This window comes from Balaenoptera ricei, chromosome 8 (genome assembly GCF_028023285.1).
Source record: "Balaenoptera ricei isolate mBalRic1 chromosome 8, mBalRic1.hap2, whole genome shotgun sequence".
Taxonomy (NCBI): domain Eukaryota; kingdom Metazoa; phylum Chordata; class Mammalia; order Artiodactyla; family Balaenopteridae; genus Balaenoptera; species Balaenoptera ricei.
In genome coordinates this window covers 46,281,744-46,302,026 of record NC_082646.1, presented here as the reverse complement: position 1 = coordinate 46,302,026, position 20,283 = coordinate 46,281,744, and the positions used below count along the sequence as shown (strand labels likewise).

Below are 20,283 nucleotides of genomic sequence, written 5' to 3'. Positions count from 1 at the left end.
AAAGTATTCCCTGACTCCACAGACCAGTGTAGTTCCTCTTATAACACACTCTCTGAGCATATGTCATCTCATCATAATATTCAACAAACTTTCCCCAAATTACTAGATACTTTTTACTACCAGACTGAAAATTCTGAGAGAGTAAGGATGGCCTTTGACTCATTTACTACTATATTCCCACTATCCAATGAAGCACTTAGAACATAACAAAAATAAATATAAGGCAAATGAATGGACAAATACATGAGTGAAAGAGCTAATACGCAGAAAAAGTATTCTATTATCATTAAAATTTCCTAAAATGTAGCTAACATAATACACATAAAATACTAATGAATAATGTCAACCAAAGACAGGAAATTGATTTGCAGATTCACAGCCTGTGAAAATTACATCCTAAAGTTTGAGATATCAAGAGCAATAGAATAATATTGTTTTATACAATCGATTTTGAGATTTCCCTACGATGACCAATATAATCTAAAAGAGATTATTACTTGCTGAGGGGACCTTCAAGATTGCAGAGGAGTAAGACGTGGAGATCACCTTCCTCCTCACAAATACATCAAAAATACAACTACATGTGGAACAACTCCTACAGAACACCTACGGAATGCTGGCAGAAGACCTCAGACTTCCCAAAAGGCAAGAAACTCCCCATGTACCTGGGTAGGGCAAAAGAAAAAAGAAAAAACAGAGACAAAAGAATAGGGCTGGGGCCTGCATTTCTGGGAGGGAGCTGTGAAGGAGGAAAAGTTTCCATACACTAGGAAGCCCCTTCACTGGCGGAGAGGGGGGATGGCAGGGGGGAAGCTTCAGTGTCACAGAAGAAAGCACAGCAACAGGGGTGCAGAGGGCAAAGCAGAGAGATTCCACGCAGACGATCAGTGCCAAACAGCACTCACCAGCCTCAGAGGCTTGTCTGCTCACCCACCGGGGCGGGTGGGGGCTGGGAGCTGAGGCTCTGGCTTCGGAGGTCAGATCCCAGGGAGAGGACTGGGGTTGGCTGTGTGAACACAGCCTGAAGGGGGCTAGTGCGCCACAGCTAGCCGGGAGGGAGTCCGGGAAAAAGTCTGGACCTGCCGAAGAGGCAAGAGACCATTGTTTCAGGGTGCGCGAGGAGAGGGGATTCAGAGCACCACCTAAATGAGCTCCAGAGACTGACGCAAGCTGTGCCTATCAGAGCAGACACCAGAGATGGGCATGAAACACTAAGGTTGCTTCTGCAGCCACCAAGAAGCCTGTGTGCAAGCACAGGTCACTATCCACCCACCACCCGCCCCGGGAGACTGTGCAGCCCGCCACTGCCAGGGTCCCATGATCCAGGGACAAATTCCCCGGGAGAACACACGGCACCCCTCAGGCTCTTGCAACGTCATGCTGGCCTCTGCCACCGCAAGCTCACCCCGCATTCCATACCCCTCCCTCCTCCCGGCTTGAGTGAGCCAGAGCCCCCTAATCAGCTGCTACTTTAACCCCATCCTGTCTGGGCGGGAACAGATGCCCTCAGGCGGCCTACACACAGAGGCCAAAATTTAAATTTAGGGTCAAAGGCAAAGCTGAACCACAGGAGCTGTGCGAACAAAGAGAAAGGGAAATTTCTCCTAACAGCCTCAGGAGCAGCAGATTAAATCTCCACAGTCAATCTCATGTACCCTGCATCTCTGGAATACCTGAATAGATAATGAATCATCCCAAAATTGAGGTGATGGACTTTGGGAGCAACTGTAGACCTGGGGTATGCTTTCTACACCTAATTTGTTTCTGGTTTTATGTTTATCTTAGTTTAGTATTTAGAGCTTATTAACACTGGTAAATTTGTTTATTGATTTGGATGCTCTCTTCTTTCATTTTATATATAAATATATTTTTTCCCCTTTTTCTCTTTTTGTGAGTGTGTATGTATATGCTTCTTTGTGTGATATTGTCAGTATAGCTTTGCTTTTACCATTTCTCCTGGTTTCTGTCTGCCTTTTTTTTCTTTTTTTAAATTTATTTATTTATTTATTTTTATTTTTTTGGCTGTGTTGGGTCTTCGTTTCTGTGTGAGGGCTTTTTCTAGTTACGGCAAGCGGGGGCTGCTCTTCATCGCGGCGCGCGGGCCTCTCACTATCGTGGCCTCTCTTGTTGCAGGGCACAGGCTCCAGACGCACAGGCTCAGTAGTTGTGGCTCACGGGCCTAGTTGCTCCGTGGCATGTGGGATCTTCCCAGACCAGGGCTTGAACCCGTGTCCCCTGCATTAGCAGGCAGATTCTCAACCACTTCGCCACCAGGGAAGCCCTGTCTGCCTATTTTTTTTTGGATAGTATTTAGTGCCTGTTATCACTGGTGGACTGGTTTTCTGGTTTGGCTGCTCTCTTCTTTCTCTCTCTCTTTTTTGTTTTTTCTATTTTTATCACTTTTTTTTATTTTTAATAATAATTTAAAAATTTTTTTTATTTTAATAACTTTATTTTATTTTTTCCTTCTTTCTTTTTTTTTTCTTTCTCCCTTTTCTTCTGAGCCATGTGGCTGACAGGGTCTTGGTGCTCCAGCCGGGTGTCAGGACTGAGACTCTGAGGTGGGAGAGCCGAGCTCAGGACATGGGTCCACCAGAGACCTCTCAGCCCCACATAATATCAAACAGTGAAAGCTCTCCTAGAGATCTCCATCTCAACGCTAAGACCCAGATCCACTCAACGACCAGCAAGCTACAGTGCTGGGCACCCTATGCCAAACAACTAGCACAACAGGAACACAAACTCACCCATTAGCAGAAAGGCTGCCTAAAATCATAATAAGTTCACAGACACCCCAAAACACACCACTGGAATTGGGCCTGCCCACCAAAAAGACAAGATCCAGCTGCATCCCCCAGAACACAGTCACCAGTCCCCTTCACCAGGAAGCCTACACAACCCACTGAACAAACCTTACCCACTGGGGACAGACACCAAAAACAAGGGAACTATGAACCTGCAGCCTGCAAAAAGGAGACCCCAAACACAGTAAGTTAAGCAAAATGAGAAGACAGAGGAATACACAGCAGATGAAGGAGCAAGGTAAAAATGCACCAGACCAAACAAATGAAGAGGAAATAGGCAGCCTACCAGAAAAAGAATTCAGAGTAATGATAGTAAAGATGATCCAAAATCATGGAAATAGAATGGAGAAAATATAAGAAATGTTTAACAAGGACCTAGAAGAACTAAAGAGCAATCAAACAATGATGAACAACAAAATAAATGAAATTAAAAATTCTCTAGAAGGAACCAATAGCAGAATAACTGAGGCATAAAAATAGATAAGTGACCTGGAAGGTAAAATAGTAGAAGTAACTACCACAGAAAAAAGAAAAAAGAATGAAAAGAATTGAGGACAGCCTCAGAGAACTCTGGGACAATATTAAACACACCAACATTTGAACTATACGGGTCCCAGAAGAAGAAGGGGAAAAAAAAGGGACTGAGAAAATATTTGAAGAAATTATAGTAGAAAACGTCCCTAATATGGGAAAGGAAATAGTCAATCAAGTCCAGGAAGCTCAGAGGGTCTCCTACAGGATAAATCCAAGGAGAAGCATGCCAAGACACATATTAATCAAACTATCAAAAATTAAATACAAAGAAAAAATATGAAAAGCAGGAAGGGAAAAGCAACAAATAAGATACAAGGGAATCCCCATAAGGTTAACATCTGATCTTCCAGCAGAAGCTCTACAAGCCAGAAGGGATTGGCAGGAAATATTTAAAGTTATGAAAGGGAAAAACCTACAACCAAGATTACTCTAACCATCAAGAATCTCATTCAGGTTTGATGGAAAAACTAAAACCTTTACAGACTAGCAAAAGTTAAGAGAATTCAGCAGCACAAAACCAGCTTTACAACAAATGCTAAAGGAACTTCTCTAGGCAGGAAACACTAGAGAAGGAAAAGACCTACAATAACAAACCCAAAACAATTAAGAAAATGGTAATGGAAACATACATATCGATAATTACCTTAAATGTAAATGGATAAAATGTTCCAACCAAAAGACATAGAGTGGCTGAATGGATACAAAAACAAGACCCATATATATGCTGTCTACAAGAGACCCACTTCAGACCTAGGGACACATACAGACATAAAATGAGGGGATGGAAAAAGATATTCCATGCAAATGGAAATCAAAAGAAAGCTGGGGTAGCAATTCTCATGTAACACAAAATAGACTTTAAAATAAAGACTATTACAGGAGACAAAGAAGGACACTACATAATGATCAAGGGATCAATCCAAGAAGAAGATATAACAATTGTATATATTTATGCACCCAACATAGGAGCACCTCAATACATAAGGTAAATGCTAACAGCCATAAAAGGGGAAATCGACAGTAACACAGTCATAGCAGGGAACTTTAACACCCCACTTTCACCAATGGAGCAATCAACCAAAATGAAAATAAATAAGGAAACACAAGCTTTAAATGATACATTAAATGAGATGGACTTAATTGATATTTATAGGACATTCCATCCCAAAACAACAGAATACACTTTCTTCTCAAGTGCTCATGGAACATTCTCCACGATTGATCATATCTTGGGTCACAAATGAAGCCTTGGTGAATTTAAGAAAATTGATATTGTGTCAAGTATCTTTTCCAACAACAATGCTATGAGAGTAGATATCAATTACAGGAAAAAATCTGTAAAGAGTACGAACACATGGAGGCTAAACAACAAACTACTAAATAACCAAGAGATCACTGAAGAAATCCAAGAGGAAATAAAAAAATACCTAGAAACAAATGACAATGAAAACATGACCACCCAAAACTATGGGATGCAGCAAAAGCAGTTCTAAGAGGGAAGTTTATAGTAATACAATCCTACATCAAGAAACAAGAAACACCTCAAATAAACAACCTAACCTTAAACCAAAAGCAATTAGAGAAAGAAGAACAAAAAAACCCCAAAGTTAGTAGAAGGAAAGAAATCATAAAGATCAGGTCAGATATAAATGGGAAAACAATGAAGGAAACGATAGCAAAGATCAATAAAGCTAAAAGCTGGTTCTTTGAGAAGATAAACAAAATTGATAAACCATTAGCCAGACTCATCAAGAGAAAGAGGGAGAAGACTCAAATCAATAGAATTGGAAATGAAAAAGGAGAAGTAAGAACTGACACTGCAGAAATATGAAGGATCATGAGAGATTACTACAAGCAACTATATGCCAATAAAATGGACACCCTGGAAGAAATGAACAAATTTTTAGAAAAGCACAACCTTCCAAGACTGAATCAGAAAGAAATAGAAAATATAAACAGACAAATCACAAACATTGGAATTGAAACTGTGATTAAAAATCTTCCAACAAGCAAAAGCCCAGGACCAGATGGCTTCACAGGTGAATTCTATCAAACATTTAGAGAAGAGCTAACACCTATCCTTCTCAAACTCTTCCAAAATATAGCAGAGGGAGGAACACTCCCAAACTCATTCTGCGAGGCCACCATCACCCTGATACCAAAACCAAACAAAGATGTCACAAAAAAAGAAAACTACAGGCCAATATCACTGATGAACATAGTTGCAAAAATCCTCAACAAAATACTAGCAAACAGAATCCAACAGCACATTAAAGGGAACATACACCATCATCAAGTGCGGTTTATCCCAGGAATGCAAGGATTCTTCAATATATGCAAATCAATCAATGTGATACACCATATTAACAAACTGAAGGATAAAAACCATATGATCTTCTCAGTAGATGCAGAAAAAGCTTTCAAAAAAATTCAACAGCCATTTATGATAAAAACACTCCAGAAAGTACACATAGAGGGAACTTACCTCAACATAATAAAGGCCATATATGACAAACCCACAGTCAGCGTCCTTCTCAATGGTGAAAAACTGAAACCATTTCCACTAAGATCAGGAACAATACTAGGTTCCCCACTCTCACCACTATTATTCAACGTAGTTTTGGAAGTTTTAGCCACAGCAATCAGAGAAGAAAAAGAAATAAAAGGAATCCAAATTGGAAAAGAAGAAGTAAAACTGTCACTGTTTGCAGATGACATGATAATATACTTAGAGAATCCTAAATATGCTACCAGAAAACTACTAGAGCTAATCAATGAATTTGGTAAAGTAGCAGGATACAAAATTAATGCATAGAAGTCTCTTGCATTCCTATACACTAATGATGTAATATCTGAAAGAGAAATCAAGGAAACACTCCCATTTACCATTGCAACAAAAAGAATAAAATACCTAGGAATAAACCTACCTAAGGAGACAAAAGATCTGTATGCAGAAAACTATAAGACACTGATGAAAGAAATTAAAGATGACACAAACAGATGGAGAGATATACCATGCTCTTGGACTGGAAGAATCAACATTGTGAAAATGACTATACTATCCAAAGCAATCTACAGATTCAGTGCAATGCCTATCAAACTACCAACAGCATTTTTCACAGAACTAGAACAAAAAACTTTGCAATTTTTATGGAAACAAAAAGACCCTGAAGAGCCAAAGCAATCTTGAGAAAGAAAAACGGAGATGGAGGAATCAGGTTCCCTGACTTCAGACTATACTACAAAGCCACAATAATCAAGACAGTATGGTACTGGCACAAAAACAGAATTATAGATCAGTGGAACAGGATAGAAAGCCCAGAGATAAACACATGCACATATGGTCACCTTATCTTTGATTAAGGAGGCAAGAATATACAATGGAGAAAAGACAGCCTTTTCAATAAGTGGTGCTGGGAAAACTGGACAGGTATATGTAAAAGAATGAAATTAGAACACTCCCTAATACCATACACAAAAATAAAATCAAAATGGATTAAAGACTTAAATATAAGCCCAGACACTATAAACTTTTAGAGGAAAACATAGGCAGAACAATCTCTGACATAAATCATAGCAAGATCCTTTTTGACCCACGTCCTAGAGAAAGAGAAATAAAAAGAAAAATAAGCAAAGGGGACCTAATGAAACTTAAAAGCCTTTGCACAGCAAAGGAAACCATAAACAAGAGGAAAAGAGAGCCCTCAGAATGGGAGAAAATATTTGCAAATGAAGCAACTGACAAAGGATTAATCTCCAAAATATACAAGCAGCTCATGCAGCTCAATATCTAAAAACAAACAACCCAATCCAAAAATGGGCAGAAGACCTAAATAGACATTTCTCCAAAGAAGATATACAGATTACCAACAAATGCATGAAAGGATGTTCCACATCACTAATCATTAGAGAAATGCAAATCAAAACTACAATGAGATATCACCTCACAACTGTCAGAATGGCCATCATAAAAAAATCTACAAACAATAAATGCTGGAGAGGGTGTGGAGAAAAGGGAACCCTCTTGCACTGCTGGTGGTAATGTAAATTGATACAGCCACTATGGAGAACAGTATGAAGGTTCCTTAAAAAGCTAAAAATAGAACTACCATATGACCCAGCAATTCCACTACTGGGCATATACCCTGAGAAAACCATAGTGCAAAAAGAGACATGTACCACAATGTTCATTGCAGCTCTATTTACAATAGCCAGTACATGGAAGCAACCTAAACGTCCATCAACAGAGGAATAGCACATATATACAATGGAATATTACTCAGCCATAAAAAGAAACAGAATTGAGTTATTTGTAGTGAGGTGGATGGACCTAGATACTGTCATACAGAGTGAAGTAAGTCAGAAAGAGAAAAAGAAATACCATATGCTAACACATATATATATGGAATCTAAAAAAAAAAAAAAAAGGTTCTGATGAACATAGGGGCAGGACAGGAATAAAGACACAGATGTAGAGAATGGACTTGAGGACATGGGGAGGGGGAAGGGTCAGGTGGGATGAAGTGAGAGAGTGGCATGGACATATATACTCTACCAAATGTAAGATAGTTAGCTAGTGGGAAGCAGGCGCATAGCACAGGGAGATCAGCTTGGTGCTCTGTGACCACCTACAAGAGTGGGATAGGGTGGGTGGGAGGGAGACGCAAGAGGGAGGGTATATGGGGATAAATGTATATGTATAGCTGATTCACTTTGTTGTAAAGCAGAAACTAACACACCACTGTAAAGTAATTATACTGCAATAAGGATGTTAATATATATATATATATATATATATATATATATATATATATATATATATATATATATATATCAGTAAACCAAAATAATAAAAGCAGTGTCATATTTGTACATTAATTCCAAAAAGCAACCTATAAATGACATTGTCCCAAAGGGGTCTGTGTGCTGGGGACTTTCTCTACTGTCCCCCCTGAGCCGGGTGGGGGAGCACCAGGCAGAGAATCTCCTGTCCTGCTGTTGCTGGGAGACACTGGGGGCTTGATCTGGAGTGTGACGGTGAGGGGCAAGAGAAATTTCCATTCTGAAGTTGTCGCCACAGATGTTCTTACACTAAAGTCCTACTTTAAATTGTTAAAACCAATCAATCAACAAAATAAAGCACTGCCTCCATGACAGAACATATTTAAACAAACCTCAAGAAACAGATTTCCAAGTTTTCCAAGACATTTGCTAAACTCTCTAAGTGATGAAATAATCTTTCCAACTTCTTTGGTAAGTTAAAAATAAAAATCCATGATATCTAGAAACACATATGAAGGCCCATTTCAGGGTGGATTTGTGGTACTATCAGTGGTTCTTGGTGAGATGTTTGCAGAGATGGGTTTATGAAGATTATCCAAGGTGTTAAAGCAATCTTGTCCTAGGTTTCAGGAAATCTCATCATCCATATTAACCCTATCAGAAGACTGGTGAAATGCAATCACTTGGAAAAAGCGGGTGTGGTTCAGAGCTCAATGTAAGGACACTAAAGGAGCCAAACTCATTCTACTCCAGAACTGAGAGCCAGTGTTTGGAGCTCACCTGGCTCTGGAGACTTCTGAGAGCTACCACTACCACCCTTGGAAGCCTTGATCCCCAAGCGGACATTGTCTTATTACTTCTCCAGCGAGGATTGTTTCTACAGCACTTTCAGTGAGTACATAATTTACCATAGAGCAGCTCATGGGACTCTCCTGAGGGGAAAAAAACACAATTTCCTAATTTTAACAGAAAATTGAGGTTGTTTCATTGAAATAATCTTGTGTGCCAACTTAGTGAAATGACTGTATTTCTGTATTGTCATCTTGTCTTGTCATACATGTTGGAATTAATATGGTGATTAATTTTAGTTATCTGATTTTGTTCATCTCTTAGTTATTCCTATGCATTACAAGGACTCAGAAAGTGGTTGTCTGATATCTTATACGTTTGTGTTTGATGTAGAGCCTAAAAATAATTTTTAGGACTATTTGACTCCATGTGCAGTACCTATTACAGTCTACTTTAAAATTGGAGTGTGCCTGTATACACAGGAGACATAATATCCTACACAACAGAACTAGGTAATGCATGCAATAATTTGGGAGAAAATATTGTTTTAAAGTGAAGTAAACGTTGTCTCTTCAGAAATGTGAGTTATTCTGACTGAAATTTTAAAGAAACTAGGAAATGATTGGGCAAGAGAAAAGTGACACTTGTGTACATACAGAAACATAAGAAAGTTGAGGAACCTCTGTACTTAACTAGTACCGACACAAGGACCCAATTTTTTAGCAAAGTCAGTTTTAAAGAGCATGATTTGTTTTTCGGCGCTGATTATTACCATTACATGCAAACTGCATCTTACCACAGGATGAAAGGGGTGCTTGATAACAGTTTTAAAGACTGAGAAGATATAACCATTCTCTTTCATTTTTGGTTTGATTGATGAGTGTGGTACAGATAAGACAGGAAGGCAAACTCAACCGATTAGTACATCCATGTAAGTTGCTTCTGGTTAGAATAGGATCCAATTTGACAATGTTTAGGTTCCTCTTCATTATCTCTGAATTATTCAGAAAGTGTTTTGCAAAGAAAAAAAGTGTTTGTGGATGTAGATTCAGATTGAGATATAAAAGGACATCCAAAGAAAAATGCCTGACAATTATAGGAAATAATAAAAATACAAGCTTAGTCAAGTATGCTGCACTAAATCAATGACTGGCATTGAACATCATGATTGATTGTTTAGGGCAATCAGGACCCACCACATAGAGCTATAAATTAGGTCAAACTCCTGAAGCTCATGCTATCTAGAGGAAAATAAGATCTCAACAAACCTGAGGTTCTCCTTTAGGTAGGGGAAAAGAGGGCAAGAAGTAGTGTTGGTTTGGCAGCTGAGAAAACTTTCTGCAGCTCTTGAGAGTTCTCTTTGTGTCTCAGTTTTCCATTTCTGTCAAATGAAAAATCTTTTGTAAAGCAGTGTATTATTCAGTGACAATCTGTGTCTGATATTCCTTGGGCCCTTTTTATCTTTGGGATAGAGGAATAAACTCCTGATTTCCTTCCCTCAGAAAAATGGATTCAGACATCCCAGAAGCCTTCCAGAAAGAGCTCACCTGCCTCGTGTGCCTGAATTACCTTCTAGACCCAGTCACCATAGGCTGCGGACACAGCTTCTGTAGGTGCTGTCTCTGTCTTTTCTGGGAGCAAGCCGAAGACCCTTTCAGTTGCCCAGTGTGCAGGCAACGATCAGAGCAGACAAACCTCAAAACCAATTTTCTTCTGAAGAATCTGGTGTCCATTGCCAGAAAAGCCAATCTCGGGCAATTCCTGAACTCTGAGGAACATACGTGTGGGACCCATAAGGAGACAAAGAAGATCTTCTGTGAAGCCCACAAGAGCTTGCTCTGTTTGGTCTGCTCTCAAAGTCAGGAGCACAGGGCTCACAGGCACCGTTCCACTGAAGAGGTTGCCGAGGAATACTGGGTGAGTGACGTCTGTGAGAGCACTTGGAGAGCTGGAGGACGGTGCAGCTAAGAGAGTAAAAGGATATTACAGTCAGGACTCCCCTGGTGGCACAGTGGTTAAGACTCCATGCTCGCAATGAAGGGGGCCCAGGTTTGATCCCTGGTCAGGGAACTAGATCCCACATGCATGCCCCTACTAAGAGTGCGCATGCCACAACTAAGGAGCCAGCGAGCCGCAACTAAGACCTGTCACAACGAAATAAGTAAAGTAAACAAATATTTTTTTAAAAAGGATATTATGATCATAAGGATGATTAAACTCTCTCTTTACTGAGTGCCAGGTACAGACCTAGTTAGCAATGACAAACCTATGAAGAAAATGCTGCAGCATACCTGCCTTTATGGAACTTGTATCCAATGGCTGGGTGATAAAGTTAATTGAAATTATTTGGATGATACGTTATTACGCTCAAGGCTCTATAAAGCCTTCATTTTGAGAAAGAGTCTTTGGCTCTAACATCTACAAGTGCAAAAAGTCTTTTCCATTGGATACAGGTTTCCTGACTCTGGACAAAGAAGGAAGATACAGTACATTGGAATTAGCAGGCAGCAAGCAGCACTACATCCAAATTCTGATGCAAGATGCCAAACTACCTGAAAATTAGCCATGCTCAATAAAATCCTGTTCCTTTCCCTAGATATATGATTCCCTGATGGTGTGTATGGTTCTGCAGTGTGGAATCTTCTAAAACTGATCGATAGTGAGGAAGAATAGGGAAATGTGATGATCTGTTATGGTCCTTCTAGTCTTCCTCTAGGTCCTGTACCTGACATCCCTGGGTACACTCCATCATTTGGGGTCTGAAACCTCAATCTATTTGCTTTTCTGGTGTTAAAATTCAATTATTTTACAGGAGAAGCTGGCAAACCAAATGAGATCTTTATGGGAAAAGATCCAAGAAATTGAAAGAAATCTCAAGAAAGATGGCAGAGGAACTGACCCTTGGATGGTAAGTATGAGAATGTATTTCTCTTTGAAACAAGTTGAGGCAGACATGCTAGGAGCTTACCCCTTAATAATTTGAGGTGAAATCATCATGTGCCATGAAATTCTGAGAATGGGTTGAACACCATTTAAAAACATTTTCTATGTACCATTTGAACCTACAAAACCCGCCTCTTGGGTTTTTTAGAATCTAATGGATCAGTAACTACAACAAAAGAGCCACTAGAAGAATGTGTCACAAGTGCTAAGGTGGAGGCACATGGCGTGTTGTGGACGATTCCATGCCCATGATTCAGTATCCCAGGGAAAATTTCTCATGTTTAAGATCAATCCCAGGCCTGAAGATCAAGTGGGTGTTTAAAAATCCGTGGGTTATTTCAGGCACAGATTTCTGTAAGTCATACATTCCAGAAAGTAAAGGGTGTATCATTGGGAACCACAAGTACTTCAGTCTGATTAGTACATGAGCCCAGGTGATACAAAGGAGACATGAACAGGAATTTAAGGGGTGTGCCTGTCATCGTGAAAAGTGACAGCTCACTAGCTAGAGAGTGATATTGGTTCAAGTAGGAGAAAATGTGACACGTTAAAGAAAAACCACAGGGAGAAAAGGAACAAGGAGAAAGACAGAGATGGAGAGTGAGAGAGTGAATCCATCAATACTGGGAGGGAATATGCAATGGAATGAGGATGAATGACCTTCCAAACAATATGGGAAGGAGGCTGTGGCCTTAGAGGCAGGACAGAACCTGTTTATATAAAAAAGGAGGGCAGAAAGAAAGGGCTATGAGGATTGGCACCTGTTTGAGGGCAGTAGGTGAGATTCTTAGGAAGATCTTTCCTGAGGATACCAACCCTGAGAGTAAAATGGAACATGGCTGCTCAGAGAGAAACTCAGGCTGTGGAGTTTGGAGGATTGAGATGAGAAACAAATTTACTTATTAACATTGAGATGAGGATATTGCATATGATGTATGAATCACCCATACATTTCAATTGCTTGCGTGGGGTCTTTCAGATTTGAAAGCAGGCATATGAAAGAAACGATACATGAAAAGATTTTCTCCAGATGTTTCAGGAACTCATGAATTTGATGAAAGTGGTTTGAGGAAAGGGTGGGTTTGGCTCTTGATGTAGTTAAAAACAATGAAAAATAAGTGAAGGAAAGAGGAATAAATTTGATTTCTTAGAAGATACGAATTTGGGATGGATGTAGCTTCTTGGGAGAGAACATGAATCAGAGCAAACTAAATGCTGTTGAAATCCATCTCCCAACAGTTTTATGTGTATCGATATGGAGACATGATTAGGAAAACTTATCAGATGGTAACTCCATTTCTTCAGGAGGAAGAAAATTACTACTTAAGGAGTATTATAAAAGAAAGCCAAAAGATTTGCAAGCAAATCAGAAAAAGACAAGAGGAAATGAGTGGAAAGAAGACAGACCTCAAAGTAATATACAAAGAGCTCATGAAAATGTCCTATAAACCAGATGTGGAGCTGCTCCAGGTAAGAACTGAGGACTGAAAATATTTTATCTGAAGCTCACACCTTCAATGACCATTAAATGGTACCAGGGGTATATTTATTCATCTCTTGCATCCTAAGGTGGGAGTCTCTCCTAGTTGGAAATATTATAGATGAAATGCAACTCATCCAAACCATGACTGAGCAAGCTTTACAGAATTGTTATTATGGAGACTCCCCAGGAATATTCCCTTCTCAAAATCTCCTTTTGTAGCTTGCTTCTGTCAAAACCAGAAAGGAACAACTTATGTATTGTCATTCAGTTTTTTGATCTCCAGCTGGGCAATGGGAGAAACTTGGCAAAAGCTCATATATTTCCACCTCCTGTTGGGATATCCTAGATTTGAATTGCTTTTTTGGAGGGGCATATTACCCTTTTGGACAAGCCCTAGGAAAGACGAATTTACAGAGAGCTGAGGGTTGCGGCAATGCACAATCACTACCTTTGTCCTTTCTCTCACTCTCTCTCTCTCTCTCTCTCTCTCTCTCTCGCTCACTTGCTCTTTCTCTTTCACCCTCAGGTTTGTTAATTTATGAAGAATTTAGATTCTTTCAACACATTGTGCCAGAGTTTTCTTTAGGGAGAAAAAGGAAAATGGATTTTCCTGACTGTTTTCTCATGGTGGTGATTAGATCTCTTCTGAAGTTTTCCCCATACCAAATCCTGGTTGGCTATTTATGAAGAAGTCTAATCTTATATTTTTTTATCTTATTTTTGACAGGAATTGGGAGACAAACTGAAATGGTAAGTCTGATCTTGTGACGCTGACCAGGGCGCTGTGAAAGAGATAAAGCTGCATTTAACAAAGGGAACACATAACTTACTCGATAATACTACATTGCTTGTGTGTGCGTGTGTCTGTGCCTGTTTTGCTGAGTATGATTTCCTGTTCCACTTGAATCAGAAGTTAGCATCAGAAGTTTGCTCCTGTGGCTTAGAGAGGTATGCGCTGTAGAGCTCAATGCGGAAGTTTCTAAAAGGCCAGTTTTTTTCTGATTTAAATTTCAAAATCGTAAACACATTGAAGTGCAAGGACTAGTACTTCCCAGGCATTAGGTGAGAGAGGCAAGTATCTCTGAGAAATGGGGGTGAAATCAGGTCGTGAATTAAAGTGAGAAAAAATTTCCTAAGAATGGCACGATCCCATCCCATGATTGTGGAGAAAAGGATTTTGATAAGAGAGTTGAGCTGAAGGATGCCGACTTTTTCTTAAAGGCTGTGATTAAGAAGTCCTGGGCAGCAGAAAGGTTAACCTCATCTTCCTCCTTATAGGAGCGAGTCAGCACAGCTGCACATGCCTCAGCCTCTGCTGCCAGAACTCCGTGCACGACCTATCACTGGGCTGATGGACTGGCTTAACCACTTCCGAGGTGAGTGTCACCCCATCGTTGTGTCCACCCTGCAAGGTCCTTCAATAATTGTTTCTATAGACAATCTTTCCCTCTTCATCTCTCACCTTGTACAGAACAGCCTGCAAATAGGCATGTATAGACATGTGTAGTCACAGAGTCATTAAAATCCTTACAAAATACATGTAGGCTGGTGCAGGGATAGATGTGATTCAGGCCTTATCAATTACTTATAAATTTGATAAATAATTTCTATAATGGAAAAAAGGACATGCTCCAAAAATGGCTCCTTGAGCCCTAGAAATATCATCACATACAATGTCAGTTGTTCACTGAATTCTAGAAAACAGGTTATTAATCCAGGATATTCCAATTTCAGAGTCTAAGTGCAGTTACTCAGAGTTCAAAAACATTTTTGCTTGAAAGTTTCTTGGCAATTGAATGTATGATGTGTTTTTTTCCATTGATATAATCAGAAAAATATATATAAGCCACAAAAATTAAATGCAGAAACCAGGATTTGTGAACAACAAGAAAGCAAATTGGTGGTTGATGAGCCAAATAGAGCTTCATGATAAACCTAACCCTGGAGGGTAACTTAGAGGAAGTGGAAGATTAGGCCTCACGTTGGAACCACATATCAAAGGCGGAAATTCCTACCAGGAAACCACTTTTAAGAAGCCATCCTTAGGTTTTGTTTCTGCAGTGTCCATTTGCTAACTTAAATGAGATGTTAGAATGATCACCAATTCTCTATTCTACAATGTATTTTTTTTTTCCCTGAGCAGTGGTGGTGGAGGTGGAGGTGAGTTATACTGTCACGGTCTTGGAGGTGATCAGCGCCCGGCGTCCAGTCTTTTAGATGTCAGAAAAAGTACCCAGCCAGAAGTAGCCATGACCTCCCTATCCTGTATAATCTCTGAATTTTTAGGAAGTTTTTTCCATAGTAACTAGTTATCTGTTTCCTCAGCAGATATCCCGACAACCTTTGAATCCAATGTTTCCAGTTAGAACTGCACTTCTAATAACCTTAAGGTTTTTTGTTTTGTTTTTCTCCCAGTGAGACCCTAGGTGGACCCTCTTCTCTCATAGATAATTTGATTTTTAACATTGATTTTGACTGGAGTATTCTCTCATCTCTCCACAGTAAATATTGCATTCAATAATGAAGTAAGCAGCCAGCACTTCAGGCTGTTTGATGACGCGAGAAGTTTGAAGTATGAGCATGACAGCCTCTGTGTGTCTTTGGATGGCAGAACATCGAGGTATTTTGCTGCATGGGGATCCCGGGGCTTCACCTCTGGCAAACAGTACTGGGAGGTGGATGTGGACGGCTCTTGGGACTGGGCTGTAGGCGTCTGTAAGGATTCCTGGACAAGGAAGGATGACGGCATACTGAAGGAATCCAACAGGGACAGCTTTCTCCTTGTGTGTGTGAAGGAGGATCATCATTACCGTCTCTGGACCACCACCCCGACCACTCCTCTGTACATAGAGAAACCTCTGGGCAGGGTTGGCGTGTTCCTTGATTTTGACAGTGGGAGTATGAGTTTTGTGGATGTTGCCAAGCGCTCCCTCCTTTGGAGGTACGAGGATGGCCTGTTCACTTCCCCTGTCAGGCCTTTCATTTGCACTGGCCACACGTGAGGCGGGCTAAGTCAGGACCCTGACTGGATGCTCAGGACTCCTTCTCCGAGGCAACCCTTCTCAGGTGCAGCAAATCAAGGATACTTCATTGTCTTTAGGCTCTTTCTACTGTAATGGAACCTCCTTTTATTGCTATTTGTTATATAGTGTCAAATGCAAACTTTTGTTGGTGTCTTCCATCTTCTTGACAATAAAAGCTTGCCTTATAGACATTTGTCTGGAATATATGATGTGGTTATTCACCTGTGTTGTGAGCTTGCTGAACTCACCAAAGTATGGGCGTGTGCTTCCCACTTCCTGAGACCCAGTACAGGAACCCAGGGCTTACACAGCATGGACAGACCTGGTCACCAACCAGACCCAGGTCAGCCCCCAACTTTCTCCTCCTTCCTCATGATCTACTCTGTCCTACACATCTATGCACCCTCAGGGTTAAAACCGATTTGACAGAGAAATCTCCACTGACCCTGGAGACGGGGATAAGTCTTCTTTTCTTAGAGAACCCAGAATTTGCAGGTCCTTTTCTTTTACAATAATATAAGGGAAAAGACCTAAAGAAAGGAAGTGCCTCATGAGGGGCACTGAACAAATCTTTGCCTGAATAAATTAATAAATAGACAAAACAATTATCTTATTGGAAAGGAGCTTTGCAATAAAAGTTAGGGACTAGAATCTAAAAGTTTAAATTTTCAGGATTTGAAGGTGGATGTCAAAAACTGATTAGATTATACACATTGAGCTTGAGCCCAATTGATTTTTAATTATCTTTGGAAAAGTGCATCTGTGTGTTGGAGGCTGTTTTAGTGTAGACACTAGAAGTGTGAGGGTGATTGTGTGTATTGCAATCATGGTGGTCTTACATTATTGTTTTATATTATTTTAATTTAATTTAGGATCATCACCTAGGCCATGAAGGATGAGATGGTAGGGCAGGGAACATTGTCTGTTCCCATTTTACTATCATACAATAGAGCATTGGTTTTTGATTTAAATGTTGTTGTCCCACACTGAATTGCATATTCACCATTGTAATTCCACCACTAAATATACTTCCTGTATATATTATGATAAGTTTTTCAATACTGGTTAATTAAATTTACTATCTAGCTTATGTTATAAAACTTACTGCATCCTAGTAGCAAGAGCCTCTTGTATTATCTGCTATTTGAAATAAAAAGAATCATGTCTTTGGCACTCATTTTACAGATTTCATGTTGAGCAAGGAAGCAAATGGTATAATTTGCAACATGGTTTTCCAAATACGTTCAACGTTTCGGCCAAGGATCGAACCTGCGTCCCCTGCATTGGAAAGAGGATTCTTAACCACTGGACCACCAGGGAGGTCCCTATTATATTTTTTGATGGTTCCTGAAAGTTATTTTACTTTGAATTATACAGGAAAAGAAATCCACAAGCGAGAAGCTATGTTCTATGGCTATGTCTTTTAAACAATGTTTTGCATTTACAAAAAAATTTTTTTCCTGATTAAAAGCACCAGCTGAAGATACAGGCTGCTAAAAATATAAGACATCACAAACCCATTAAAAGACAGTATGCCAAACATACTTATTAAAAACCCTTTAAGGAAACAAAGACAACGCAACCAACAAATTTACCCACTGTGCCCAGCGCCCTTTCCGATTGCCCTGCCTGTGTTCCCAATAACTGGAACTGGGAGTGCTTACCCCAGTGGGAGGACCCTGGCCTCACCCATGGGCAACTGTGAGGATCCAACAGGGGAAGGCAGCTATGCGTCTGTGAGGAAACCTGCACCTCCTGGACCAGCGCCCCCAGAACCGTAGACCCTGAGGACCCCACTGCTGATAGGACGAAATGGGAGTCTCACACGAGGGGTCTGACCAGCTTTCAACAATTTACCTGCCAACAGGAATCTTTCTACTACTCCCTCGCACCCCTGTGTGCTTAAAGGTTTGGACTTTTTATTTATCTGTTTTTTCTAAACACTTAGCTGTATGGCACTAGCTGTAATGTCTCCCTGGGGCCTTCCATGCTGGCTGTCTTAAATTCTTATGATTGAGAAACTGAGAGGCTCTGAATTTGGACTCACAGGAAGGTATTTACAACAGCTTTATGTAATCGAAAGACGCTGCAGTGAAGGGGAGCTTCGAAGCCCGCACACACACATGCGTGCACGTACACATGGGCTGGCTTCCATAAAGCTGGAGTGCAATATTACATATCAGGTACTGAATTTTTAACTGTAAACTTAAGAACTTGTGCTTAATTTTACATATACATAGATAACAGAGTGGTCACTAAAAGCACCTTAACATCAGGACAGACGTTAAGTTTTGAGGTTCTTATTTCAACTGCTCTAGGTACAAAATGCCCTAGAAGCGAAGAAAGGCTTCAATAAATACGCAGAGACAAACATGATGTAAAGTGCGACTGGCGTCCTCATAGCGTCCCTGGAAGATGAAGAGCCTGAGCTGCCGTTAGCAGGCAGTGTGAGCTGACAGGGAAGCTGTGGTCTGGACTGATCCTCTCCGACACTCTGTACAGTACCTCTTGGTGTCCACCTCCTTCCCTTATATACACGCTCACCAGGTTGGTCACCATGAAGGCCCACAGCTCCTGGTGACTGGTGAGCCGCAAAGCTGTGGTGAGCTGGGCTTCAGCGTTGTCCACGCAGTTGACAGAGACACAATACAAGCCCAGCCGTGTATGCTGAGTGGTTGGAGCAGAGCCGGGGGGGGTTGCTGGCACAGCTGATGGACCTGGGAGATCTCCTGCAGTGCAGTGGCCTTATGTCCCGCCACGAGCCTGCACGCGATGTTGTGCTGAAGCAGGATTACTTGGAAGGAGGACAGAATGGGGCTGCAGTAGAGCACCTGGGGCTTCTCCAGCTACGTGAGGGCCTTGTCTGTGGACTTCTGCACTTTCTCTAAGTGGCCAGCTTGCATGGAGTGCATCATGGTCACAAACAAGCACATGTGGTCCTTGGGCAGCCAGTGGAAGAGGTTGGCGTGGTCGCTGGGCAGGATCTTGTCATGTGCAGTGTGGAGATGGTCTGGAGGCACTGCTGCAGCTGCTTCAGGCACAGCTTCATGCTCTTTACCTGCCCGGCACCCAGGTAGTGGGTCACCTGGAGCACCAGGAAGAAGACACACAGAGACTCTTTCTGGATGGGGTTCCCTTGCCAGTTCTCAACTATCTGTCCACAGAGAGTCAGCAATGGGTGGACTTCCTGCAACTCACGCTCCGTCAGCTGCAGCATCCCTTTGCTGAGCAGGACCAGTGGCCACGTGTACTCAGATCCCACCACCCAGGGGGTTCTCGACTGCCACACCCAGGAGGTCGCAGGCTGACACCAAGTCCTCTTGGTCCTTGGGCCTTTTTTGTCTTTGGGGTAGAGGAATAAACTCCTGATTTCCTTCCCTCAGAAAAATGGATTCAGACATCCCAGAAGCCTTCCAGAAAGAGCTCACCTGCCTCGTGTGCCTGAATTACCTTCTAGACCCAGTCACCATAGGCTGTGGACACAGCTTCTGTAGGTGCTGTCTCTGTCTTTTCTGGGAGCAAGCCAAAGACCCTGCCAGTTGCCCAGTGTGCAGGCAACGATCAGAGCAGACAAACCTCAAAACCAATTTTCTTCTGAAGAATCTGGTGTCCATTGCCAGAAAAGCCAATCTCGGGCAATTCCTGAACTCTGAGGAACATATGTGTGGGACCCATAAGGAGACAAAGAAGATCTTCTGTGAAGCCCACAAGAGTTTGCTCTGTTTGGTCTGCTCTCAAAGTCAGGAGCACAGGGCTCACAGGCACCGTTCCACTGAAGAGGCTGCCGAGGAATACTGGGTGAGTGACGTCTGTGAGAGCGCTTGGAGAGCTGGAGGACGGTGCAGCTAAGAGAGTAAAAGGATATTACAGTCAGGACTCCCCTGGTGGCACAGTGGTTAAGACTCCATGCTCGCAATGAAGGGGG

At 41.3% G+C, this 20,283-nt stretch overlaps 1 protein-coding gene across 1 annotated transcript; it reads left to right on the top strand.

Moving 5' to 3' along the window:
• The first annotated feature begins 10,415 nt into the window (after nt 1-10,415).
• Nucleotides 10,416-16,337, top strand: LOC132370149 (tripartite motif-containing protein 43-like). The gene is made up of 6 exons (XM_059929900.1): nt 10,416-10,826; nt 11,722-11,817; nt 13,092-13,322; nt 14,063-14,085; nt 14,614-14,711; nt 15,838-16,337. The coding sequence occupies exons 1-6, from the start codon at nt 10,416-10,418 to the stop codon at nt 16,335-16,337; spliced, it is 1,359 nt and encodes a 452-aa protein (XP_059785883.1).
• The last annotated feature ends 3,946 nt before the right edge of the window (nt 16,338-20,283 follow it).